The sequence below is a fragment of the Heterocephalus glaber genome, unplaced genomic scaffold, assembly GCF_053883595.1.
Source record: "Heterocephalus glaber isolate CG9 unplaced genomic scaffold, H.glaber_assembly_v1.0 deba00000676, whole genome shotgun sequence".
NCBI lineage: Eukaryota > Metazoa > Chordata > Mammalia > Rodentia > Bathyergidae > Heterocephalus > Heterocephalus glaber.
This window is the reverse complement of record NW_028258156.1, coordinates 26,763,459-26,780,359: the sequence shown is the minus strand read 5'-3', so window position 1 is coordinate 26,780,359 and position 16,901 is coordinate 26,763,459. Positions and strand designations below refer to the sequence as shown.

The following is a 16,901-nucleotide window of genomic DNA, read 5'->3' as shown; positions in this document are numbered from 1 at the left end:
ACATAAATACGTGTTCAACAGTGGTAGCTAAAGAGGAAGGGAATATAAAATCTGCAGTGATAATTCTTTAGCTCTCAGCAGTCTGACAAGTCCACCCCATATAGGAAATTCATCAAATAAATGAATGAAATGAATCTTGAAATTTCCTAAGTCTGTACAATAAAAAACCCACATGGTTGGAAGTTAATCCCAAGAATAACCCCAGACACACTAGATACAGCAGCATGTTCACTTTGTAATTGTGGAACTTGCCTTTTCTGAGTCACCATTGCTTCTTCTATAAATTGGGATGGTGTGTTCTTTATCAGATTATTTCAAGGATTAAAGTGTGATAGTTTCTGCTGTGATTGACCAGCTGCTTTGCACTGTTCTCATTCTCAGCACATAATAGTAGTTATTGTTATTGGCCAATTTAGTCATCGCTTCCTGATCTACAGCAATATATGTATACAATAGAAAATAGTTAACACACTATTTTGCTTTAGCTGGATCAAGAAAAATCAAATGACTTTCTAAAACTTTCATTTCATAATTAATTATCACCTTTTGGTTGTGATTTTTGCATTTTACTATGATTTGCAGTTACTTGATATAAAATGAAATGCCAGTGCAATAGTTATAACAATCTAGATTGAAGTTTTAAAAGCAGGAAATTTTTGTTGTTTCCGACTCTGTTGTTAACTACGCTTTGCTGGAATGCAAGATGTATTATAACCATAACTGAGCAATTTGGCATAGAAACATGTGGACCTACTTACAACTATATTCACATAGATGTATGCTCAACCTTGGTAGCTAGAGGAAGAGGGCAATGTAAACTCTCTAATGATAATTCTCTGCTAACTTACTCCAGTCAGCTTGAGTGGGGTAGAATAATTGTAACATTGGGAACAGCAGGGGATTAAATTGTTTTCTTCTGTGCCATTTGTTGTGTCTGAGATTAAAATAATCCCTATTGTCTGCAGTGAAATTGCTTCATATTTTCCTGAGACTCCTCGACCAATGACATTGTTTGTCCACATAAGACTCTGTATGCAGCATCTAACAAAGAGTGAATATACCTGGTGGAGGAAGTCCTACCTGTCTAATACTATAAGGTGCCATAGTGCTGTCCCCTTCTCTCCACATAAATCAGAGATAATAACTATCTTGCTCTTGGTTCTAAAATGTCAGTGCAGCCAAGATAATCCTTTTCCCCTTTTACCACGTTTTTGAGGATTTTTAATTGGCAATCCTTGGCATAGATGGCCCAGTGAGCAGGATGACTCCTGGTACTTGCATGAAATATTGCTCTCTCACAAGCCAAAATTGGAAATCAAAAGGTCCAGGTTTGAACAATCGAAGTCTGTCAGTAAAGATTCACATCTGCCGAGTCTGTTTCTCTCTTAACAAGTTAGAAGGCCTCTCTCATCAAACCTTGGCCCCGTGTGTATGCAATACACAGTCACATTTTTAGCACGGCACATTTGTTCTTTCTGCCAGACGTTTTATGGAGCTCAGCAACTTAACGCTGCACTGTTCTGAATCCATATGGGAGAAATATTCTGGCAGCCCTCATTTCAGCAAGGCAGCAGGGGCCCTGTAATTTCTCACAAATGAAGGGAGGGAAGAAGTGGATCGACACAACTGAGAATGTTACACTGCCAGTTAGGTTGTTGATTGGTTTGCAGTGGAAGCACTAATCAGACACTTTCCAGAAATGCCACCTGGGGTGACAGAGATCTGAACGAGCAGCTCACCAGGAGACCCCCAGCCCGGGTGAGGGACTTAAGACCAACATCCAGCTCACACAGGAGCAGGTGCTACCTTCTTTCAAAGGCAATCAAGGAAACAGTGTTATTTGGAGTCCTGAAATAGGGTTCATCTCCCCATCCTTCTTCTATATCAATTTTCGATTTCACACTATCAAAAACAAAATTTTTTTCCTCTGACTGAAATCACCACTCTGCCTTTCCTAAGAGTGTGTGTAGGCCAGGTAGCAAACACACACACACACACACACACACACACACACACACACACAATTACAAAAACTTGCAAGCGTTTGACAGGTAAAGTAGAATCGATGTATGTCCAGATGCAGTTCCAAGTCCCATCCCAGCCAACTCTCCCTGTCCTTACAGCCACTGGAGACTCTGTGTGGGGAATAAGGTCCAAATACAGTGAGGCACCATGCCACGTGGGCCCCTGGGAGCCATTTCTATAAAGCAGAATCCTATGTGCTCAGGAGGGCAGTTGCTACTGTTGAAGATAAGTCTGCACACTGCCTCACAAGCGCAAGGACCCAAGTTCGATTCCCGGTACCAAAGAAATAAAAAAGTCTGCACATTGCTCCAGAGCCCCCCAAGTGATGCCTCTGTCTTAGGAGCGGCTGTTGTTTTGGGGTGGCTGTGTGGCTGAGTCTACCTGTGTGCCCACACACACAGCAGCGCTCAGGGTAAACCTACAGCACGTTTTTAGCTTGTTCTCACAAACTTTTGGAATTTTCAGATAATTTTAAACTCTTGCTTGTATTTTCTTCTGGTAATTTATTTTCATTTTATATGGTGCCCCTACTAATATATTTATCTTCTTTTACTTTGTATAGAATTCATTGCTTTTTTTTTTTTTTTTACAGAAATAAGAGTTTACTGACCATTTATGCTATTGAGGTCCCAATTTGAGCAGGTTTTTTTAGAAAGCCTCTGCTCTTTGGCGTTTATAAGAAAGAGACTTTTGTGCTTCGTATTGAGACTTTATTTATAGTTTTTATCTAAAGTATTGTTTCATCTTTGACAGATCAGCAAATAATCAGTGCCTTTGGAGTCTCTTAGAATGTATTTTCTGTCTCCTTTTCAACAACGTAGAATGCAAGAATTTAAATGTATCTTATCACTCAATGCTAAACTCAAAAGAAATGGAAATAAATCATCGGATTAATTCACATCTGCCAAGGAGTAATTGTTGGATGTGTGCTGATTAAGCATAATTTTTTTAAAAGCAAGTTTTTAATGAGGCATCTGCACTGGGTCGTATAGATGAAATTATAAAATGTGAATGAGAAGTGTTTCATGCTTTTGAGAAGTGGCTACTCCATCACTTTGGTGTCCTCACTGGGGACAGTGTTGTGGTCCCTGGCTGATTTTGAAGAAAATCAGAGCCCTGGAGGAAGCCCCAATGGCCTGTTCCACTGCCTGGCCCTTCCCAATGCCAGCTGTGGCCACACCCATGTCCACAAGACTCAGGAGCTCTCAAAGCTGTACCCTAGAACTGGGTCTAATAACACCATCCACATGGCTGATTAAGTGGCTTCCCCTGGATCACACAGCTGTGGAGTCACTTACATCAGAGCATAAGCTTCCTGACATCCCCCATCCCCTCCCCAGCCCTGCTTCAACAACATGTTGTGGAAGACTGCAGAAAATGTACCAAGCTACTGTCTGCAATTATCTGCTTCACTACCTCCCTCTATTAACTGAACTAATCAAAAAATACTGCGCTTCATCCCTCTATTTTCACATTGAGGAATTAAAGATATTTTTACCCACCAGTCTGGCTGATCATGATTTGAGATGCACAATAGAATCCTCAAGTCAAAATATGTCCTGGACTGAAATCCTGAGCATTGGTGTGGAAGTCCTGAGTTGAGCTCCTGAACCGGACCTAATGATCGGGGTGACTTCAGAGAAGTTACTTCCCATCTCCTAGGGCCAGTTTCCCTGCGCAGAAAGGACAGATAACAATGGCGGTCTCCTGGGGATTTGGGAGAGCAAGGGACAGCAGAGCTTGCAAGCACCAGATAAACATTCCGTATATTGAAGTGGCAGTTGCTGTAGTCAGAGACATTCGGGGTATTGCTACTATGGCTACATGGGTTGAAGAACTGTGATACTGGGAAGAGTGGCATTCAGAAAGAGGTACATTTATTCTTAGCAATAAGCAATGGTCAGAAAGGTGGTCAAAATGTCGAAAGGGTCACTAGGAGTTTGTAAATGGGGACAAAAAACGGAGGAGAAGCAGGAAGGAAATGACAGAGGCTGGAGAGAACAGACCAGACACCAAGCTTGCGCCACCTGCAGGAGCCTAGGCGGGGAAGAAGCAAGACAGTGCCAGAGTGCACGGAGAGCCTTGTGAGGTGCAGAAAGTTCAGTGGATCCTCTACACGAGAAGGATGCCAGGCAGACAGGACACTGCGCCACCAATATTCATACCCAGTTTCCAAGCTCAGCCTCAGCAGAAGAGACTAGCTAGCAATGTCCCATGTATACCCCCAGATCAGAGTGGGCTGACTAGGGAACCCTGTGCCCCCACAAGCTCACTCTGTCCTCTTGTGTGCTCTCCAGAAAGCCCAGCAGATGCTATTGCAGAAGTTTGTATCATAGGAGGTAGGGGAAGGTGGTGTAGGAGGAAAGAAAGGAAGGAACCAACTGAAGAACATCTAAGAGCTAGAACCCAAAGGTCCCTGCCTTAGGGTTTCAGAGGCACACCTTAGAGATCACAGGGTATTACACCAATCTTCTCTTTCTATAACACGATGCCTGGCTCACAGTAGTAACTAAATACATATACACCTTGCCTGAATAAATTAATGCATAACGACTGACCAAATCAGGAATGTTGTGACACCACCAGTTATTGACATAGTTGACCTACAAATGTAAACCTAATTCCACGTCCATCATCGCTTTCTCCCCCACACTACACTTGTCCTCAGATTGTACACAACATTATAAAGACATCGTCTGAGTCTTATTTTAATGGTACAGCTTGATTCACTTCATCTTTATCTGCAACATCACTTGTAATGTTTTGTACCAAAAACCATACAGTCTTTAAGTTTGTATGTCTGATTCATTTCACTTACGTCATGGTCTCAAGGTGATCCCTTTTTCTACAAATGACTCAAGTTGATTCTTCTCAAGGGCAGAGTAGTGCGCCATTGTGTGTAAATACCACATTGTCTTTCTCCATTCCTCAGTTGATGAGCATAGAATCTGCTTCCAAGACCTCGCTTTTATGAATTGTGCTGCCAAAAACATAGAAATGTACATATTAGTGTGATACGATGTCTTGTACTCTTTTGAGAAGATACCTAGAAGTGGAAAAGCTGAGTCAAGTGAATTTCTAGTTTTACTTTTTTAAGGACTCTCCATACTGATTTCCACAGTGGTTGTACTAGTTTACATTCCCACCAACAATGTAAAAGGGTTCCTTTTTCCCCACAGCCTAGCCACCACTGACAAATAATTTAATAGAATGTAGCAGCTTCTTTTAAAAATGTTTAAATTCAAAATTTATTCTTCATCTTAGAATGTTTTATTTTACATCTTCATCTTAGAATGTTTTGTTTTACTTTTTCTTTACCAGCCATTTAGAAATGTTAATATATATGTATTTTATGTATAACATGATGATGATGCTTCACGTTTTACAAAACATTTTCATAGATATCTCTTCCCTCCAAGGTAGCACAGAGCAGCTATTATTATCTCCTTGTAGATGTGGAAACATGTTAAAGGACTTGCTAAGAGAGAAACCCAAGCACACCCAGCCCTGCTTGTATTGTCTACCTGCCCTACCATAATGCTTTGCTTTGGAGAATAAAATGCCTCAAGAGAATTTACTCTGTGCTTTAACTGAGGTCATGAGCAGCACACCCACAAAAGGGAATATCAACATCTATTGTATGTTTGTGGGAGTTGTGAAGTAAAGAGAAAAAGGAGATACAATATTCCAATAAAATTGCATATTATAAAATTATATAGTTTTTGGGGGGGGGTTTTGGTACCGGGGATCGAACTCAGGTCCTTGCACTTGCAGGACAGGTGCCGGAACCACCGAGCTAAATCCCCGGCCCTATAGAGTTATTATTTTAAAACTCACAAAAGTTTCAGAAAATATACTTTTAATAACTTTATTTTTTAATAAACAAATCTTATTAGCTGAGAAGAAACAAAAATAAATTTTTTATATAAAGTGTATGTAATTGGTAGGACAGGAATGTGTAGTCAATGAATTTTTTTTCTTTATCAAAAATCTGTATGACTTAGCAAAAGCAGAACACTGGGGTGGTGATGGTAAATTTGGCTATGAAATCTTTTCCACTGTTGGAGCTCTTTCCAGCCTTTGTTCATTGACACTTTATTCTAAGTACCTAAAGAATGTACTCTGTGTATGATTTGTGTAGGAATAATGGAAGGTGCCTTGGAAGAGGTGAAGAAAGAAAGGAGTTAGTTATGATGGAGTTATACACAGAAAGTCCATTTGAGGGAACAGGAATAGCAGTTAGGAGTTGTGAATATTAGAGATATCAGCATTCCAAGATGGACTGTCATTGGATGGTGAAGGCAGAAATAAGCTGCAAAGACTGTTAGTAAAGAGTGTGTAGCAGCTGGTCTGGAGGTGGCACCTGTGAAATGAGAATTAAAGAGCAAGTTCATTGTTCTAGTCTGGTCCAAGATGGTGGTTAAGAAAACCAGAGAGAGTAGTGAGAGATGCTGAAAAAGAAGGTTCTACAGGGCATGGTGGCTCAAAGAAAGAGACAGCAGAGGAAAGAAGCATAAAAATAACTGCAGTTTAAGCAGTGCTTTGTGAAGTGTCCTGTTTCATATAAAATGATGAGACATCCATGGGATATCCAATCTTTCATTTTAATGTCCGTGACTAAGAAAGAAACAAATTATTTTGGGATATTTTCTCATAAAGGACAACAATTTTAAACCTCTTGCTGCATCATCCTCTTTGTTCCTCACTTACATTTTGAAATCCCATTAAGGAAATCTGGTCATTGTGAGACCACACCACTGGGGACCCCAAACTTATCAGTCACACCCAATCTGCCCAATAGGCCTGAGATCAGTGGCCCTAGAGTGACGTGGCCTACATACAGCCTTCAGCCAAGGGCCATGTAGGACACAGTGTAACCTTCCAGGCAGTACAGTGATTAAAATGCATGCTTAGCTTTCAAAAGAAAGGTATCATCTTATTCCTTGGCAGAACCTTTCTTTGGTAAAATGAAGTGTTTTCACAAGCCTGATCTCATCCTCACAGTAGCACTGCAGCAGGGCAAATGGAGGAGATATTTTAATTCCCCTTTTATAAAAGAAGAACTGGAGAGATGGAGCAATGAAGGGACTCTTCTGCAACTCTGCTTAAGAAGACCAGCGGGTTGCAGCTAGAGCCAGGTTCCCTAACGACCCGCCTTTCTGTGCTCTTCAAGCCAGCCCACCCCGGCCCTGGCATGGCTCACTGGATAACATATACCAAGTGGCTTGCAGGTTTTTTCGCAACATAAAAATGACATTCATACAGCACAATCTATAAATATCTTCCCCAGTCAACCCCATCTGAGCAAGCGAGTGTTTGCTTACATCTCCATCTACGACAGATTTTTGGCATGGCACATCATCTGGGCAACTGCATATTTTTTAAACTGGGCATTCAAACTCTGTCAAGTTGTCAAGTGGTTTTATCCTGTGATAACTGACCACACGTCTTTTACATTCAATAATCAGTGTAACTCCATAAAGATACTATTACAGCTTGATGACTTAAAAAATTCTAAGTGGAAAATATCCATAAATTGTTAAGAGATAGTCTTACTAAGAACCACAAATAGTTCTCATTCCAGTTCCAAATAGCAACATGGCATTAAAACTCAAAAATAGATAACACTAATCACTATAATTCAAATAACTACTCTTTAGACCTGGCAGGGAACCTTGGGAACTTTGAACATCACCCTTAATTGCTTTTTCCCAGGAAATTCTGGCAGAGCAGAGGGAAGGGAAAGCATATTTTGGGACTCAGGGGTTTGTGAAGAGTGGTTAAACTTAGGGAAAGCCTGAGAGGCAAGTGGCATCTGTTACCTCCCTCCCTTTCACTTGCCCACTCAGAAGCCCAGCATTTCTGCAATCATACTCAAGTCATTCTTGATTAGGACTGTACTGGAAATATCTTCATGGGACTCTTATAGAAGGAAAAAATCAAGGACAAATAATAAGCTCTGAACTAGCACTCATCCTTTGCATAGCAACTTACAAACCCTTCACTAGTGTGTTCTCACACATTATTTCCCCCAAAACAGTAAGTAGATGTTATTATTATTCATTACTTCAGAAGGATCAGGCCGCAGGGATCTAAGCTAGTTTTTTGTTTAGTTTGGTTTGGTACGGGGGATCAAAATCAGGACCTTACACTTGAGAGGCAGGCATGGCACCACTGAGCTACATCCCTAGCCCCTAAGCTAGTGTTTGAAGTCCCACAGCTAATAAGTGATAGAGCTGAACCTCCAACCAGTCTTTTCACTATCTAGTCCATGTGGTCATTACACTACCAAACAGCATTCCAGTACAGTACAAAGAATGTTAAATCAAGAATAAAGGTGGGCATCAAAAATAGTCAATCATCAATAGTCAAAAAAAAGAAAAAAAGACTAACTGAATAGGAAGATCAGGGAAGTGAGATACCCAAATGGTCAATCAACATACAGAAAGGTGCATACCTTCACTACCAATCTAGGAAATGCAAATTAAAATCAAGATCATGCCAGTTAGACTTGCATGAGAATACCAAGAATCGTGTCGGGCAAGGAGCAGTGAAAATTCTGGCACACTGCCTTGGCGTGTACATTAGTGTGATCTGTCGGGTCGGCCGTTTGTCATCAACTCACAAAGCTGAGACACACGCGGCCAGCACTCAGCAGTTCCACACCCAGGTACAGAGCTCAGAAGAACTCCCTGTGTGTGCATAGAGCTTCACAGCACAGTGAGCTTTAAAATAGCCCAAGATTTGTACAAATGAGTAGATGTTAAGAAACAGTAATGTGGCCAAACAGTAGGAGCTAAATATTAGAGTGAAATTAATGATCTAAAAATACAGGCATGGATGTCACAAATATATTCTGAGGGAAATGAGAGTATTAAAGTTTATACCATTTACAAACTATACAAAACATTTTTAAGGATAATTATTACTTAGGGACTATATACTATTTCAAAGTAGTATTTTTATGGGTACCTAAATGTGACATAAATATAGAGTACATGTAAATAGCCTCAAATATAGGCCAGTGGTTATTTCTGGAAAGGCCAGTAAGGCAATAAAAGTAGGAGGAGAGGTGTTAGCGCCAAGGAGGTGTCAGCTAATATGAGCAATGTTCATTAAATTGGTATTTGTTTCCCTCAACCTCTTAGGTGTATAAAATATATCATGATAACATTTAAAAGTGGGAGAGGCAGGGGTTGAGGACGGACGGGCTTAGAGGTGCAGCACTCTGACCTGGCATATAGGAAGCCTGGATTCCACTCCCAACACCACAAAACAGGAGAGAGACGGGGAGGTAAAACATAACCTGAATCTGACCCTTCTCTGGAGCTCTGAGATGAGTAGAGTTGATTGAACATGACACCAAAGCATGCCCAGCTGCTCCCTGTTGTGAGGAATCGTGATGGCAAGGAAGGGAGGCCCATTCCAACTCCATCCAAGTCCTGGGCAATGCAGGATCCCGCTGTTCGGTAGCCTCCTGGAAGAGTGAATTTCCACCTCACCAACCCCACAGGCTGTGGCATTTCCGCGGGGCAGACCCAACCTGCACTCCTGAAAATGTGTGTTTGGTGTTCTCATTTTCAAAGGCTTTGCTTACATTTGGGAAACGTAAATTAATCCATCAGTGCCCTGGAGGGCACTTAGGATTGTTCTATTCACAGGATTATTTAATTTAAGTGCATTGAGTGAATAAATCATTTCATATCATACACCTGTAAATGTCTGGAAAAGTTTTGAACTCTGAAAATTCAACTATTTTTCATTTTTGGTGCTTGCAATCCTGATGGACAAGGATGTCTCAGGGTGAAATCCCTAGCCATTTCAGAAATACCCTGATCAGTTAATGTCTTTTTCTGATTCATTTGACAATCTGTGGAGACACGTCTCGTGTTTATCCTTCCTGCATTCCTCATAGAGAGCCACAATCTCAATTTGCAAGTGCAATTTTCAAGTATGATGGTTTGTGAGGATAAAAATACCAATCCATGATAAAACAGTTCTCCAAAAATAAAATTGTTATTCATACATAATTGAAAATTTTAAAACAATTATCTCAAACAATCATGCCTTTCATGTTGAGGAGGAAAAATTGTTCTTCCAAATATGTTTTATAATGAATAATTTATATATTCAAGGCATTTCTAAGATCATAAAGTTTGCTTCTAACCAGGAGAACTCTGCAAATCTGTGATAATTCACTGGAGAGGACAAATGCCATTACTGAAAATGATCAGCAGAAATATCAATGTATTGATGATTAGAAGGCGAGCCCATAGCAGCTTCCTGTTTGAATCCCAGGGCCCTGGTCTCCTGCATTCTATTTTAGCAACAGTGCTGTTAGTAATGGTCCACATCTTCTAATCTATTCCACTGATCCTCGGGTCTGTTTCTTTGCCAGTACAATGCTGTTTTTATCACAGTAGCTTTGTAGTATAGTTTCAAGTTGGGAGTTGTGATACCCCCAGCCATGTCTCTGTTACCCAGAATTGCTTTTGCTATTCTAGGTCTCTTCTGCTTCCAAATGAATTTTTGGATTGTTTTCTCTAATTCTGTGAAGTATATTGTTGGAATTTCAATCGGTATTGCATTAAATCTATATAGCAGTTTTGGAAGTATGGCCATTTTCACTATATTGATTCTTCCTACCCAGGAACAAGGGATCTTTCCATTTTCTTATACCCTCTTCGATCTTCTTCAGAGTGCTGTAGTTTTCAGTGTAGAGGTCTTTTGCTTCCTTTGTTAGATTGATTCCTAGATATTTCATTTTTTTAGATGCTATTGTAAAAGGAATTGTTTCCCGAATTTCTCTCTCAATGGGTCTGTTATTTATGTATAAGAAGGCTATTGTTTTTTGAGTGTTGACCTTATATCCAGCTACTCTACTGAATCTGTCTATTAGGTCTAGAAGGCTTTTGACCAAGTTTTTTGGGTCCTCTATGTAAAGTATCAATATATGTGCACCCATGTTTATAGTGGCACAGTTTGGAAACAGCCCAAGTGCCCATCAACTGGAAACTGGATAAAGAAGATGTGGTTTTTTTATAAAATGGAGTACTAATCAGCCATAAAGAATGAGAAACTAGAGTCATTTATAGCTAAATGGATGCACATTGAGGCGATACTCTTAAGTGAAATAAATAGGACACACATGGGTAAATACCAATAGTATCTCTAGTGTGAGAAACTCAAAGTGTAAATAAGGATGAAAATGATTAAAATGAATAATTGATAATTTGAAATAGGAAAAGGTCCAAAGGTGGAGGGGTGGTGGGAGGGGAAGGGGAAAGGGAAGAAGGGAAAGGAAAAATTATGAGAAAGAAAAAAAATGGAAACAAAGTCTATGTAAATAGGGAAGGTTGGTGGGGGTGAAGGGCGCACAGGTAATGGGGAAAAAAATAAGAACTAAGATACATCATGTTCAAGTACAAGCACCCAATGATAGATGTAAATGTACTGTATACCTGAAATGTACCAATAAGTATATAAATAAAATAAATAAATAAATAAATCAATAAATCAAGAGCAATGGTCCACACCACTGGAGATCTTAGCATGCCCCACACACCGCCCCAAGCCTTTCCTTCCTTGTCTCCTTTCATCCTCATAACAACTTTACAAAGGAGGAACTAAGGAACCAGAAAATCCCAAATGCCAGGGCTTCCTTTTTAATCCAGAATTCAGGGCCACAGCTTCTTGATTTCATTTTGAAAATGTTGTGAACTGAAGTGTGCTGGGAAGGGAAAAGAAGATTTTTATTTTAAAGCAGCATAGAATATATGTTTCTGCAAGGTACAAATTCTGTCCATTTCTGAGCCTTTCTTTCTGAATAGTGAAATTGTTTCTGAATGAAAAAAAAAAAATCAGCTAGCACTTTTTTTTAGCATTTGATCATTATATTTGTTGGCAGACCTGTTATAACCTTGAGTCACCTACAGTGAATTTAAGTATTATTCCAATTGATTTTTTCACTGCTTACTGAGAAACAGAGCACCTCTTTCACTGCTCTCATAAATAATTCCATCTCTCTCCGTCAGTGTTAACTGAACGTACCTCATGTTGTCAATCTCTCTTTCTTCCTTGCAGGTGATGTCATTGTCTATATTAATGAAGTTTGTGTCCTTGGACACACTCATGCAGATGTTGTCAAACTTTTCCAGTCTGTTCCCATTGGCCAGAGTGTCGGCCTGGTGTTGTGTCGTGGCTACCCTTTGCCCTTTGACCCGGAAGATCCAGCTAACAGCATGGTGCCACCCCTTGCAGTAGTGGAGAGGCCACCTCCCATGATGGCCAACGGAAGGCATAACTATGAAACATATTTGGAATACATTTCTCGGACCTCACAGTCGGCTCCGGATATTACAGATCGGCCGCCTCACTCTTTGCATTCCATACCAGCTGATGGGCAGCTAGATGGCACGTATCCACCACCCGTCCATGACGACAATGTGTCTATGGCTTCATCTGGGGCCACCCAAGCTGAACTTATGACCTTAACCATTGTGAAAGGTGCCCAGGGCTTCGGCTTCACCATTGCCGACAGTCCTACAGGACAGCGGGTGAAACAAATACTTGACATTCAGGGATGTCCTGGCCTGTGTGAAGGCGACCTCATTGTTGAGATCAACCAGCAGAATGTACAGAACCTGAGCCATACGGAAGTAGTGGATATACTTAAGGACTGCCCCATTGGAAGTGAGACATCTTTGATCATCCATCGAGGAGGTAAGACAAACTGGCTCAGCAATGCAGGGTGCAAGTAAAACAGTAGGACATTTAGAGTAATCTTGTTAAAGTGGAGGTTTCTGTACAGTGGAATGAAGTCATGCTTTTTAAAACAGTGGTCAGAGAGTAATAGTGAAAACATGAGTGCAGGAAGCTGGATATTTGAATTTTGAGAATATATCTTTTCCTAGATTATACTACACAAACTCATAATAGTGCTTTCAGTCTTACCAAAATTTTGCCATAAACTTGGAGGGTAGAGATTGAATCTCCGGCTATGAATGTCTTCTATTTCAAAAGCTCACCAGCATGTCAGCTGTTGGGGACTCAGGCTGGCTGCCCACTGGATTGAATGAGGAGCCTGCTCTGCCAGGCCATGGAGGGGGTGCTCTGAATTGTGCGTAGGATTCGGGGCTGGCAGGGGGAGCTAGTCCAGCTCCTGCCAGGCCCAAGCATAGGCTCCATAACCACCATGGGGCCCACAGTGCAATTTTCAGAGTTCCGAAGTGTGGCTCAAGGCACATCTTCTCCATTAGGGCTACTACTTCCACCACCTTCTGTGACCTGGGAAGAAAGCACAGAAGGGCCTGTGTTCTGAATGAAGGGTGCAAATGGGAACAGCAAGGAAGGTGTGAGAGCTCTGTCTGGGAAGGACATTTCTTCCGCCCTGCCTTCTCTGTGGGGAGGGAATGGGCAAAACACAGGGCCCCTCTCTGCTTCTCTTAATGATCGGTGCCAAAAAGTAAAAGCAAATCTGCCACCGTGTTCTTGATCTGTGAAACTGGGGCTGAGGGAGGGGAGGGACCACAGGTAAAGCGAGTCCTCCAAAACCTACAGCCTAAAGGCAGAGACTCGCTGGGTCGGGCTGGGCTGCTCAGAACACGGGAGGCTCAGCCACCTGACCTATCCCAGGGGACAGTGACCCCCAGCCCTCAGTGGGTGTCCTTAGCTCTGAGTGGCCCAGAGCAGGTGCGCACTCCCTCTCTGTGGAGTCTAAAGTAACTCCGAGGCCTGGCAGAGAAGTGTGGGGAGGAGCAGTACTGTGAGGAAGTCGTGCATGAAGAGCACATGTGTGGCAGGCATATGTGACAGGCTGGGCAAGCTCTCAGACCCACAGGAAAGCCCTGGAGTTCCGGCTGGGAGTGAAAGAAGCACACGTGCGACTCCTCTGACCCTCTCTGCAGGTGTTTTCCCTTCGAGGAGGTGACACATTGTTGATTCACCAAGTGCTATGTGCTTCTGAGCAATACCAAATGCAGTATGAGGTGCATACGTTAAAAGTGGAAGTTACTGTGATTGCAAAGCCACGCTAAACTTCACCTCCTTAAGGCATTGTTACAAAACAGTACTTGAATTGAGGTGGTTAAGTGTTGATCGCGTATTTTTAATTTCTCCCATTGCTTATTTAAGATTAAAACACACATTCCTAATTAAATAGCCACGTGTTCGTAATGTCTGCTTGAAAATCTCATTTTTGGAACAGGTTCTTAATACTGAAAGGCATAACTGAAACCACTGGGCAGGGTCCAGTGTATGATTCATAGAAATAAATCTGGGCATAGTTGATGTGGTGGCTTCGTCTGAAAGCATGACAGAGCAGGAGAGTGTACTTTGAAACGCTTTCTTTATCTTACTGTCGTCAGTACCTTTCTGAACATTGTGCACCTGCCGTCAGGAGGGTGGTCCTGTTCTCGGTCACTCTCCTCCTCTCACTCTCCTGTTCTGTCCTGCTCACTCATTTTATCCTCAAATAATCAACGTTTTGTTTGTTTTGGAGAGGAGTGACTTGCTTTTAATTTGGGGCTACTGTAGAATTACGGAATGGAGTGCCGTGAGATGCTTAAAGTGCTTCTAGTAAAAAAAATAAATAAAACACTCTTGAATTTCCCCAAATCCCTGTGGTGTGTACTGATCTCTCTGAAATTAATAGGAGCTAGCACCAAGGTGATGAGAGTCACTTTGACTATCTTACAGGCTAATCAGAAGTGTTTATTCTCATTCAGATAAGCATAGATTTTCAAGAGAAGGTCACAGGTCTTGGTCCTTATCTCAGGACCATGATTGGTTGTTATTATTTCCAGCACTGTATTTTGTATTTATAAAGGAAAAATGTACATGGCTGAATTCTCAAAGCAACTAATACCAGAAAGTACCCAGTGGAAAGCAGTTATCTGTCCCATCCCCATGCTTTCAGTTCTTTCTCCCAAACACATACATGTTTTGCATGTGTGCTTCCAGAAGGCTGGTGGTCTACTAGCACATAGATGAGTAGGTGTAGTACATTCAGTATAGACAGGATGATCTCATACATACATATGCCTCGCTATAAACTCTTAGTTGTAAGTGTTTACTTAACTTTTTTGGCATACACTATGTGGTGTAATTTACATCACATTAAATTTACCTCTTGTGTGTCTTTCATTATGTTTTGCTAGTGGTGCAGTTGTGTAATCAAGACCATAAATCCTTGGGATGTCATTATCCCAAGTGCTCCAGTGCCCATTTGGTGCCTGTCCTCTCTCATACCCCCAGCCCCAGGTAACCACAAATCTGCTACCCAGTTTTGCCTCTCCAGAATATTTTTATAAATGGAATCATGTAGTAGTTAGCATTTTACTTAGCATCACACTATTGAGAATTACCCAATGGATACATGTATCAGTGATTCCTGTTGACTATTGTATGAACCTGGTTTTTGTCTATTCATCAGTGATTAGATATATGAATTATTTTCACTCTGGGTACTTATGAATAATTTTGATAAAAATATTTGGATACAAGTGATTGCTTGTACATATGTTTTCATTTTTCTTGGTCAGACAGCTAGGCATGGTGTTGCTGAAAACTATGCAAAGTGTACACTTACAATTGTTAAATAGCTATACTTTTGTGTATAAGGCTTCCAATTATTGCCGATTGTTTCCCATATTTGGTATAATGGGCTTTTTTAAAATATAGTCATTCTAGTGAGTGTGTACTGCTACTTTTTTTGGTTTTAATTTACATCTCCTTAATCCTTTTACATTTTTTCATGTGTTTATTAGCATTAACATATCTTCTTTGGTAAAATGCCTAATTGAATAGTTTGCCCATTTATAATATTGGGGTTTTTTTGTCTTCTTGAGTTATAAAAGTTCCTTATAATAATCAGAGTGCAAGTCCTTTTTAAATACCTTCGCACAGTGGCAGTATCGTAGCCAATGAGGTTTATCTGAGGTGTGATGATTATTGCAAATTAAAATAAATGATTTGCAAATATTTTATCCAAATCTGTGACTTGTCATTTCATTTTCTTTGTGGTGACTTTTGAAGCACAAAAGGTTTCTAATTTTGAGAAAGTCAAATTTATCAATTTTTTTTTTGCATGGATCTTTCTTTCGGTGTTATATCTTTGCCTAACCCAAAACTGCAGTTTTTCCTATGTTTTCATCTACAAGATCTCTCTCTATATAACTTATATTTAGGTCTATAAGCCAATTTAAGATAATGTTTATCTATAATGTGAAATTGAAAGGACTTAATTCATTTTCTGCATGTGCATATTCAATTGTTCTAGCACCAGTTTCCTGAAAATCTATTCTTTCCCACTGAATTGCCTTGGCACTTTTGACAAAGATTAATTAGTAGAAATGTGGAGGCTTATTTCTAGACTCTATTCTTTTCCATTGAACTGTATGTCTATTATGTTAACAGTACACTATCTAGATTACTGTAGCTTTATGTTGTGTATTGAAATGAGAGTGTGTCCTACGACTCTTTTCTCCTTTTTCAAAATGATTTTGTCTATTCCAGGCCCTCTGAATTTCCATAGAAATAGAAATTTTAGGATTGGGTTTTTAAATTATCTTGTTAAAGGCCTGCTGAGACTAGAGTTGCCCTGAACCTACAGCACAATTTTCCTCTTTAACAACTAAACCTCTCAGTTCTTAAATGCGGTACACACAGCTCTTCATTCATTTGGGCATTCCTTAATCTCTCAGCACTGGTTTATCATCTTGAATGTACAAATCTTTACTTCTTTTGTTATACTTGTTCCTAGCTATTTATTGTTCTTGATGTTATTGTAAATAGTATTGTTTTCTTGCTTTGGGTGGTGGTAGTGGTGATGGTGGTTGTTTTTGTTTGGTACTGGAAATTGAATCCAGCAGCATTCT

General features: G+C 40.5%; 1 protein-coding gene across 12 annotated transcripts in view; it reads left to right on the top strand.

Moving 5' to 3' along the window:
• Positions 1–16,901, top strand: part of Magi2 (membrane associated guanylate kinase, WW and PDZ domain containing 2) — a 1,273,508-nt gene that overhangs the window by 1,031,724 nt on the left and 224,883 nt on the right. For all 12 annotated transcript variants that reach the window (XM_087206547.1, XM_021253974.2, XM_087206545.1 and 9 more), the window contains one exon: positions 12,109–12,747. In XM_087206547.1, coding sequence (XP_087062673.1) covers positions 12,109–12,747 — 639 coding nt within the window. The remainder of the gene's footprint in view (positions 1–12,108; positions 12,748–16,901) is intronic.